Source organism: Condylura cristata, unplaced genomic scaffold (genome assembly GCF_000260355.1).
Source record: "Condylura cristata isolate star-nosed mole 26May11 unplaced genomic scaffold, ConCri1.0 scaffold00023, whole genome shotgun sequence".
In the NCBI taxonomy this organism is placed as follows: Eukaryota; Metazoa; Chordata; class Mammalia; order Eulipotyphla; family Talpidae; genus Condylura; species Condylura cristata.
In genome coordinates, this window is record NW_004567124.1 from 18,534,017 (window position 1) to 18,544,880 (window position 10,864).

The window sequence follows — 10,864 nt, forward strand, 5'->3', positions numbered from 1 at the left end:
TACGACCCCTTTCCAGCTAAGGAGGCTGATGAGAACCACCCCCACTTCCAGGGGGTGACTGGCCTGCGGAACTTGGGCAACACCTGCTACATGAAAGCCATCTTGCAGTGTCTCTGCAGCGTCTCACCGCTGGTGGAATACTTTCTCTCTGCTTCTCTGCATCTATTGATATGATTGTTTGTTTGTTTTTATAAGAAGAAAAAGATCCAACTAATTTTCAGGTACAAATAAGATAAGATCTGGATTTGGAAGTTGCTATTTGGCTTTTTTCCTCACCACCAACCCTTGTGTTTTCTTGTCTCTTTCCCTTCCTCTCTAAAACTCAGCGCAAACCCTCAGGATGCTTTTTGTATCCACTAGTTTTGGAAAGTATTTTATATGGTCGAATTGTCTGTTATGATCATATCTAATTCCTTCTATACTACCACATATCACTGAGTATATTACCAAGGACAAATGACTAAGCCATGCAACCATATTTCACTATAAAATAAGATTTAACATAATTGTACCTATCCCATAGCATTGCTGAAATAACAATTCTAAGTACTTAGTGTCTAAGTTTATAGTATCATGCCTGTCTCAACCCATAATAGCTTTTGTTCCTATTATTACTACTAATAATTAAATGACGTGGCCAGAAAAAGAGGAAATACTCCAAACTATCGGAATTACTCAATAGCTTCTACAGAAGGCCTTAAGTTCTTTGTTTAAGCAGTTCAGAGATGTGGATGGCAGTCACTTCAAATAATCAAAGTGGTGATGATCCACCAGAAGTCTCAGAAACTACATCCACCCAAACTCCAGTGCCGAAGTACAGTTGCAATTTGCCTGTTACTGCTGATCATCCTGAACTCATAAACTACCTAGATTGTGTTGTGGAACAACTAAAAAAAGGGTTAAATATTGTACTCCATAGTAGTAATGTTCGATTTTGTTGTGAAAGTTGCAGATCTCAGGTTTGTATTTAATAAGGAAGCATTAAAAATTTGAATATCTTGCCCTCCCTGGTGGCGCAGCAGGTTAAAGCACAGCACTAAGAAGCTAAAGCCACTTCTGCATGAGTTCGATCCCCACCTGCCCCGGAGGTGACTACATGGCGTGGCAGACCCCTCCTGACCTGCCCGCTGCTCCCCTCAGCAGTGTACTTCGTCGATCTTCCTGTTCTGCTCCCCATTCTGTCCCTGGTGAAGCCTCTCGCCGCCCCTGAGCCTCTGGCCTGTACCCCAGTTCTGTATGCACAAATAAATAAAATCCTTAAAAATTAAAAAAAAAAATTTGAATATCTCCCTCACTCAAGCTAACATCTATGCTGTTCTAATGTCACATAAGAGCTGCTAACAAGCACGGATAGATAGTTTTTAGAGACACAATTTCTGCCTACCTCATTCATCATGGGAGCAATGCCTTCTTGGACTTCATCTTGGACAGTGATTGTAAACTTCACTTCCTTGATTAGAAGTAATTCTACTGAATGTCTCTGTTGCTAATTGCATCCCCTAGAGTAACTTTGTCCCTGTTGGGAGCTACCCACCCATTAGAGATTTGCAGACAAGGATATCTGGGAACAGATCTTCTCACCTTGTTTTTCCCCCTCTTCCTTGGAAAAACAATGCTTTTGTCCACACTCCCATTCCATTCTAAAGGGGGGGAACCTCTGTTGGACCTGCCATCAAAAACCTGGACTGACTGGGGCCCTCCTTGATGGCGCATTGGGTTGGGACTTAGGATGCAGCACATTGGGTTAGGACTTTGGACACAGTGACCCACATGGCGCAGCAGACCTCTCCTGTCTCACAGGCTACTCCCCTCAGCAGTGCACTTTGTTGATCTGCCTGTTCTGCTCCCCACTGTGTCTCTGGTGAACCCTCTCACTGCTCCTGCACCTCTGGCTTGTACCCCAGTTCTGTATGTATATAAACAAAAATCTTAAAACAAAAACAAAAACAAAAAAAAAACCTGGACTGTCCTTGATAGTGGCAGAGGATGCACTAAATAGAATGCTCTTAACTCATTGCTTTGAGATGCTTATGGTAGGAGCTTTAGAGTGGAAATTGCTGAGTCCTCTTTTTAACCTTATTACTCTAATTGGCTTCAAATGGTTTCCAGTCACTGGATACTTTCCCTCTAAATCTGGGATATCCTCCAGAAAAGGTCCTTTCTGGCACCCAACATAATTCCACTAAAAATGGGGAAACTGACTCTCGAGTAGTGATGCTTGCAAGGAAAGCTCTTCATAAAAAAAAGCGAAACATGAAGCTGGACAAAGGAAACCTGTTCCAAGTGGAGCTGGGAAGCTGGGAAGCTGGGAAGCTGGGAAGGGCAGGGTCTCACACACCTGCCACTACTTTGCGGTTCATGGAGGCCTCGGGCCAGCAACAAGTGGCTCAGGCTTGCAGCCAATGAGAAACCACCACAGCCTCTTTAAACTTCTATTCAAAACAGCCCTTCCCACTCTCCTTCCAGAGTCTAATTAAAGCTGACCTTTTTTTGCTGCCTCCAACTTGCCTGTTTCTCCCATAGTTTGCTTGTCCAGGGTAGCGGTTTCTCTGCACTTCTGGAATAATCTCAAACAATTTGACGAGCTGAAGAATTTGTTTCACTGCAAGGTTGATGGTATTTAAATTTTTGAAATTTGCATTTTTAGCCAAGCAGTTCAAGGACTCTAAGAGGCCGGAGCTTTCTGTTCTCTTGTGATGGTATTAGGATAAACTTTTCTCTCTGTCTTGTTTGGCTGCAAGTACTGTTCAGAGTGTAAGAGTAAGTACTGCAATTTTACTTATTTTCCAACTATATTCATTAGGTAAAGTTGGTTTGTATCGTATTGTTTTAGGGGTTATAGGTTCAAACTTCAGTTGTATGTTTTGACCCTGTGCTGGCCATTAAAGCCCTACAGTAGCCCTCTCCCACCCAGCCACCCAAGTCATGCAGTTTTGAATGCCAGGTTTGAAATGTTCCATCCTTGGCAGGGAATGTACTGGGAGGAAGTCTTACTAGAACTTTCCTTTGCGTCAGGAGGTTGAGAGGGCCTTAACGGTCATTGAATATACTTTTTCTCAAAATGCTTTGCTTTCCTTCCCGGTGCCCCCTCACAGTGCAGAGTGCACAGATAACTACGACCCCTTTCCAGCTAAGGAGGCTGATGAGAACCACCCCCACTTCCAGGGGGTGACTGGCCTGCGGAACTTGGGCAACACCTGCTACATGAACGCCATCTTGCAGTGTCTCTGCAGCGTCTCACCGCTGGTGGAATACTTTCTCTCTGGAAAGTACATCACCTCTCTTCAAAAGTAAGACTGTTTTCACCCCCAGCAGCCTAGACCCTAGCCCAGACACCCTTCTGCACCCTCCCCAAGGTGTGGCTGGGGCAGGACCTCCTGGCATCCCTCTTCAGGGCTAAACAAATCATCAGAGGCTGCCCCAGATACCGTCCCCAGGGCGGGGAAAGTGGGGAAGGTCAACCAAGAAGTAAAGCTTCATTTTTAGTGTGGTGCTACCCGCTTGAGGGAGTGTCTGGTTAAATCAGTCAGAAACATGCTCCTTCCTCCTTCCCAGGGACTGCAGTGAGGTCGCCACTGCTTTTGCCTACCTGATGACAGACATGTGGCTTGGAGACTCAGACTGTGTGTCACCAGAAATATTTTGGTCAGCTCTTGGCAACCTGTACCCTGCATTTATGAAAAAGAGGCAACAAGATGCCCAGGAATTCTTGATTTACGTCCTGAATGAACTTCATGAAGCTCTGAAAAAGGTAAGTGGAATTAATGGCCTTTGGAATCAGATAGCCTTTCATTTTATCAGCAACTTTTTCATTGTTTTGTTCAGTCAACATTTGCTTATTTTGTGCCACACACAGGTGTGTGGGGTGGGGGGAGGGTTCAGATTATTTAAATAGTTTGTATTCGCCAAGCTTAGCTGAGCATCAGAATCACCTGGGACACTTTCACAGCATGATTCAAGGCCCTCACTCCTGTGTTACTGAATCAGAAAGCCTGAGCCTGTCCTCTGAGAAGCTCCCTTGGTGGTGCCAGTGGGTCTGCAGGTGTGGAAACCAGTCACCTGGTTCCCTCTGCAAATGACTGTTGCAATGACTGAGATACTGAAATGGAAATCAGTGGCTATGGCACTGGCAGGGTCTCGGCAGGCGTTATTGGCAGTGGGGTCCCCCTCCAGCCCCAGTCTTGGGGGTGCCTTGGTGGCAGCTGTGTTCCTGCAAAGCTGGTCTGAGTGCCTGGATGCATGCAGCCTCCCTCCCTGTACTGTCCTGTGGCTGATCAGCTGATTAACTCACCACTGGACTTTTAGGAAGCTTTCACTCTGTTGACAAAGATGGCCATGACACCATCACGACAAAGAAACTTGACATTGTCATGAGGTCACTCACCAGCAGCCACATGCAGCATAAGTTCAATGAAGCAGGTGCTAATGGTAATGCACCGTTGGCTTCTCAGGTTTTTTGACTATGATGGCTTGGAAAATGAAACCGGGAGGGAGAAGCCACTAGGTATTCCCAGTGTTTGATACAGTCAGAAGTGGTCACATTAGTGTCACACAACTACAGTGTCAAGTCCTGACAAACGGGAGACACGTGCTAAAAGTGGCAGATACTCAAAGGGGGTGGGAGGGTGATAGGGTCCGCTGAAGAATTCATACAGGTGATGACTGCCAAATGAAGACCTCCTTCCATCTCCCTTTATCCCTCTAGAAGAATCAAGTTGAATATTTCACCTACCTCTTGCAAAAGCAGTTAATTCGCTCATCTTGTTTTTATAGCAAAACTGAATGTGTGTCTTTATTCACACACAGCCCACTTGTATTGGGGGGTGAGCATGTCCCCTAAAGATCAAGTGACATCAGTTTTATTTGGCATTTTGTTTAAAGATTTGTTGATTTCTGCATACAGAGCTGGGGTACAGGCCAGAGGTGCAGGGGCGGTGAGAGGATTCACCAGAGGCAGAGTGGGGAGCAGAACAGGCAGACCGACAAAGTACACTGCTGAGGGGAGCAGTGGTCAGGTCAGGAGAGGTCTGCCACGCCATGTCAGTCAGCTCCCAGGTAGGGATTGAACTCATGCTGAAGTAGCTGTAGCTTCTTAGTGCTGTGCTTTAACCTGCTGCGCCACCAGGGAGGGCCTGTTTTGCTTTTTAAAGATGTATTTATTCATATAGAACTGGGATACAGGCCAGAGGAGCAGGGAGAGGATTCACCAGAGACAGAGTGGGGAGCAGAGCAGGTGATGTACTGAAATACACTGCTGAGGGGAGCAAGCTGCAGTGTCTGCATCAGCTCCACAGTGCTGTGCTTTAACCCACTGCGCCACCAGGCAGGGCCCAGTTCAGGTGGATTCTAGTTCAACGTGTTAACATAAATGACAGCTGGTTTGCTGAAAACAAACATTTACTTCGATTTACCTGAGAGTCTAGGCAGAAACTTAAAGGGTAAAATGCCTAGAAGCAGTCCACTGCCAGGGTGGCCCCCTTGAACTTCTTGTGCCCTGACCGATGGTAACCACGACATACCTTGGTGAATGCCTGAGGGCTGGTTGGGGTGCTCCGCTCTGAGAGTGTGTGCGCAGCAGCTTGTCGCCTTTTGCACAGGCTTCGCAAAAGCAGCTCTTTATCAGTGGAGCGTCTTTGGACTGTTTTTAGAACCTGACCCCTGATTTGTTGCTAGTAAGAGTTGGCTGTTGACTTCAGCACAACCATCCACAATGCTGCTGGAAATGGATGTAAATGACAATTTTTTAAATTGTAAGCACTAGGGTTTTATCCAGTTAAACAACAATTTACTTTTGGAATTCCACTATACAAAAATATATTCATATGTAATGTATGGAATTTAAATGTTGTTCGTATCTATAACCCTTGGAAATACTCAGCCTAGTAGTCAGTTTAAGGATATGGATATACTGCAAAGTGTTCTTCATACTAAAAAGGCCCAAGCCCAATTCTGTTGCATTAGGGCATACATTGCATGAAACCTGAAGTTGCCAGCAGCTCTGGATTTCTTTTTTAAAGATTTGTTTATTTATGCAAACAAATGCACCTGCACCTGGGGTGCAGGTGCGGCGAGAGGCTTCACCAGAGACAGATTGGGGAGCAGAACAGGCAGATCAATGAAGTACACTGCTGAAGGCAGCAGCGGGTGGGTCAGGAGAAGTCTGCCTCACCATGTGGTCACCTCCGGGGCAGGGATCAAACCTGCACTGAAGTGGCTGCAGCTAACCTGGAGAGCTGCATCCTAACCTGCTGCACCACCAGGGAGGGCCCAGCCCTGATTTTTGTCAGACTCACTGCTTCATCCTTTATGTCAGAGCCAGCCTTAGGGAAGATGAGGCCTTGTGCTATGCCATGTTCCGGTGCTGAGGTCCACTGGCCTGATAGCTGACACTCAGGGAATGCTGAGCATAAAAGAGCAGAGATGATAGCCAGGAAGCACGCTCATCTGCAGTTTCATTTTTACTGACAAAGTATTCGTGACAGCATTTGTGTGTGTGTGTGTGTGTGTGTGTGTGTGTTAAGCTAGAAAAGCAGGTGGGGGTCAGCAAAAATCACTTAGATCCTCCTCTACAGCCAATATAAAATAAGTAGCAATCTATCCCCAAGGCCCGACTTGGAATTGGGGTCAGGGTGGAAGACCTCACAGCAGGGTGTGGTGAAACAAGCAAGACAAAGTGGAGCAGTGCACAGCTCCAAGTAAGAGCTGAACTTGGAGTTGACGTCTCTAAGATGTAAACAGCAGGTGTTGCATAAGGTTGAGAAAAATAAATCTCGGGTCCTGGCTAGGATACTGTGAGGTGTTCGCATGTTCTCCCCATATCTTTGTGGGTTTCCTACCTCATTGCAAAGTGCCCACTAGGCTCATCAGTGTCTAAATTACTCCAGTATGGGTGCAGGTGTGACCGTGGTTGTCCTGTGCAGGCCTGGTTCCCGCCATGCATCTGAGAAAGGCTCTGATTACCAGTGACCCTAAACGGGAATAAGTGGAAGATGATGAATATAAATGATTGTTTAATGTAGGACCCCAAGTACGTTTAACAAGTTTGGTGATGGTTTAGTGCAGGAAATATGCCATAGGAACTTTTGTGCATATCTATTGGCCTATAGTCAGATTGTTTTCACTATATATGGTTTTGCTTTCTTTTGTAAAACAGTTATGCATACAAGAACTGAGGTACAGGCTAGAGGTGCAAAGGGTGGGAGGATTCACCAGAAACAGTGGGGAACAGAACAGGCAGGTCAATGAAGTACACTGCTGAGGGAGCAGTCGGAGGGATAGGAGAGAGCTGCTGTGCCATGTGGGTCACCTCCCTGGCTGGGGGTTGAATTTGTGTTGCAGTGGCTGTGGATACTTCCATAGTGCTGCTCTTTAACCCATTGCACCACCAGGGAGGGCCCTGTATTGTTTTGCTTAAAGTCAGTTTCCAAGTATTGAACATGGGTATTGAGGACTTACTGTCTTCTGCTGAGGCTGGGAAGTCCTTGTAAAGTCAAAGTGTACTCCCTTAAAAAGGGAAACAACCGGATTTACAGCAACCACTTAGAATACATGCTGTTAAAAAAATCATACTTTATTGTTTAATCCTGAAATGGTTTGAGGTAGTAAGGATTCCAAGGGAAAAAAAAAAAAGGTATCTTATTAAAACATTTCTTTGACGAAAAATTGATTTCGGGCAAATTTCTTGATTTAGTACCACCGAAGAAGATCATATGATAAAGGCTCTGTTCCAAGGTGCTGCAGGAAGGTGGTCACCAGCGAGTCCTCCATCATCACCCGGCTGTTTGAAGGGCAGCTCAGTTACGGCATCGTGTGCTTAAAGTGTGAGAGTTGCACCTACAGGAATGAGGCCTTCACAGTCCTCTCCCTCCCGGTTCCATCAGAAGATGAATGTTCTCTTCAGGTAGGGATTTTTTTTTAGGTCTTATTTTAACTAGTTGCTTACAAAGAATAAGAAATACATATCTGAAACCGCTTCTCTCACCCTCCAACAAGCCCCCCCTGCACTGCCCCACCCCCTTCCAGCCCCACCCCTTCCTCTCTCAACCATTCACCCCCCACCACCCCCTCCTGTTGCCCTTGGTGAACAGCGTGTGTTTGCAAAGTCTCAAAACTGTTTCTCTGCTTTGCCAGTGTATGCTTTTTGTTTTATTTATACTCATAGATATGGCAGATATCACGATTTCACTTACATATTCTGACATTGCATTAAGCATTATCACTGCCGAGGCTATTTATTTTGCTCCAGAGACACTGTTTTGACTTTTCAAATAGCTGCAGAATATTCCATTGAGTATCTATATTCCTTATTTTCTTTATACAGTCATCTGCTGCTGGGCACTTCCGTTGGTTCCAAGACTTGCTAAGTGTGGGTAATGTTGCTATGAACACAGAAGAACATAGCTCATTTCCCATTGTTTTTCATGGGCTCTGGGTAAATACCTAGCAGAGGTATTGCTGAATCATATGGTGCTTCCTTGTTATTTGAAAAATCTACCTCCAGGGTCCTCCCTGGTGGCACAATGGATTAAAACAGCACTATGAAGCCACCGAAAGCCACTGCAAAAAGAGTTCAATTTCTGGCCAGGGAGGTGACCCACATGGCACAGCAGACCTCGCCTATCTCACCCGCTGCTCCCCTCAGCAGTGGATTTCAGTCAGTCTGCCTGTTCTGCCCCCCCCCCACTCTCTTTGGTGATCCTCTCACCCCCCTGCACCTGTGGCCTTTACACCTGTACCCCAATTCTTGTATGCATAAATAACTCTTTTTAAAAATAATAAATCTACATCTATACCATTTTCCATAAAGGCTGCACCAAGGTGCACCCCCACCAGCAATATAGGGGAGCTCCTTGTTCTCCACATCCTCACCAGCACTTGGTGTTTCCATTCTTTCCTGGATGTATCTTTTGTCTTTCTCTACTCTGCTCTGGTTTTTGTCAGAGCTGTTTTCCACATTTTCTAAGTATGAAGGGACTGCTTTCTAACTTTTAAAAAACCTAAAACAAAAATTGGAAGTCCATTTCAGTGTTTTTGTAGAAGAGTAACATACAGCAAAATTACTATATCAGGCTGTATTTCTAAATGTTCTCAATAAAACAACCTCGCTGTAAGACTGAAGGGAGAGGTGGTGGCATTTATCCAACTTGTATGTTGAGATAGTGTGGTATATGTATTTGTATTTTCTTGCAAATGTTTATAACCCTGTCTCATCTGATGGCTACAGGCACAGACTAGGGTCTAGACATAAAAGATTCTGACTTTTTCCTGAGCTTTCATGTGCTTTGGGCCAAATTGAGAGATGTGTTGAGGAGATAGTATGGAATGTATGGAATGTAGTGTCCCGGCCTGCCTTTTGAATTGTCTTCATAATGGGGGTGGTGCGGAGTGCTGGTGGCTGAAGGCAGGGAACAGTCAGGAGATAATAGGAGAAATACACAAAATAGAGAAATACACAATTATACTTTTCTTCCCAAATTATAAAAGCATATCTATTGCTAAGTGTTCCCATATGCGTGGATGGGAGAACAGAACCCTATTTATTTGGAAGTAAACTTACTCTCAAATCAAACTGCTAAAGATTGTTTGGAATGATCCTGAAGATGAAGGAGCAGGCCAGATCTGTGCTTGTTTCTTCTTTGAGGTCATCGGTGTGCAGAGACAGGCTCCTAGTGACACTTGGCTGCCTGGGCGTGGGTCTCATTTGATGTGTTGTCTTTATTAAGGCCCACTCCAAAATACTGCTCTCATTTTTTCACTCTCCAAGTCATTTTTGTGATAAGATGAATAAATGAAACAATTGCCTAATTCTGAATTAAAACAAACACTTCAATGTGGATTTAGAGGTTGAAAGTGACAGACAGGGTTCTGCTCCTTAAGTGGGAGACAGCCTTTCCTTTGCGAGGGAGATCTTACCCCTTTACAGGCTGCAACTATGATGTTGGTACTCTTGACTTGTTAACTTTGGGAAATTTACTGAGAATTACATTTCCATAGAGATTCCAAAATCTTAATATCACAGAAATCTAGATTGCCGTTGATCCAATTTGCTCATAATTTTTTTTTTTTTCTTTTCCCAACAGGACTGTCTCCAATGTTTTTTTCAACAAGATACACTGACCTGGAACAACCAAATTCACTGCTCCTTCTGTGAAACCAAGCAAGAAACAGCTGTAAGGGCCAGTATTTCCAAAGCACCAAAAATAATTATCTTTCACTTAAAAAGGTATGGATTTTGATATTTTGAGATGGGGGGCACAACTGGAGATATGATTCACATACCATGAAATTGACACAATTGAGTGTGTAATTCAGTGGTATTTGGTATGACATGAACTTTGTAAAGCCTGTGTTAACATCTGTATGGTATGTTAACCATTTTGCATGTAGTTCATTGGCATTAATTACATTGATAATGTTGTACACTAATCACTACTGTTTTCAAAAACTTGATCATTCCAAACAGAATGATTAAGCATAACTCCCTATTCTTCCTCTCCCCTCCGCCCTAACCCCCCTGTGACTTTAAATCTGTCTGCCTAGGTCCTCCCTATAAGTGGAATCATGTGGTATATGTCCTTTTTGCTGGCTAAATTCACTTAGCATAATGTCTTTAAAGTTCATCCATGTTGTGATATGTACCAGTTCATTCCTTTTTTGTGGCTGAATGTCTATCATATTGTATCTGTTCTTCCTTAGATGGACAGTTGGCACTCACTTAGCGTACTTTTTCTTTTTCTTTAAGATTTATTTGTGCAGGGCCCTCCCTGGCGGCGCAGCAGGTTAAAGCACAGCACAAAGAAGCTAAAGCCACTTCTGCATGAGTTTGATTCCCGCCTGCCCAGGAGGTGACCACATGGCGTGGCAG

At 44.5% G+C, this 10,864-nt stretch overlaps 1 protein-coding gene across 1 annotated transcript in view; it reads left to right on the forward strand.

Annotated features, from left to right (window-relative positions):
• The window catches only part of USP50 (ubiquitin specific peptidase 50), a 44,177-nt gene that overhangs the window by 4,072 nt on the left and 29,241 nt on the right, over positions 1 to 10,864 (forward strand). Inside the window, exons 2-5 of the mRNA XM_004687796.2 lie at positions 3,096 to 3,290; positions 3,556 to 3,751; positions 7,691 to 7,900; positions 10,080 to 10,222. Coding sequence (XP_004687853.1) covers positions 3,096 to 3,290; positions 3,556 to 3,751; positions 7,691 to 7,900; positions 10,080 to 10,222 — 744 coding nt within the window. The remainder of the gene's footprint in view (positions 1 to 3,095; positions 3,291 to 3,555; positions 3,752 to 7,690; positions 7,901 to 10,079; positions 10,223 to 10,864) is intronic.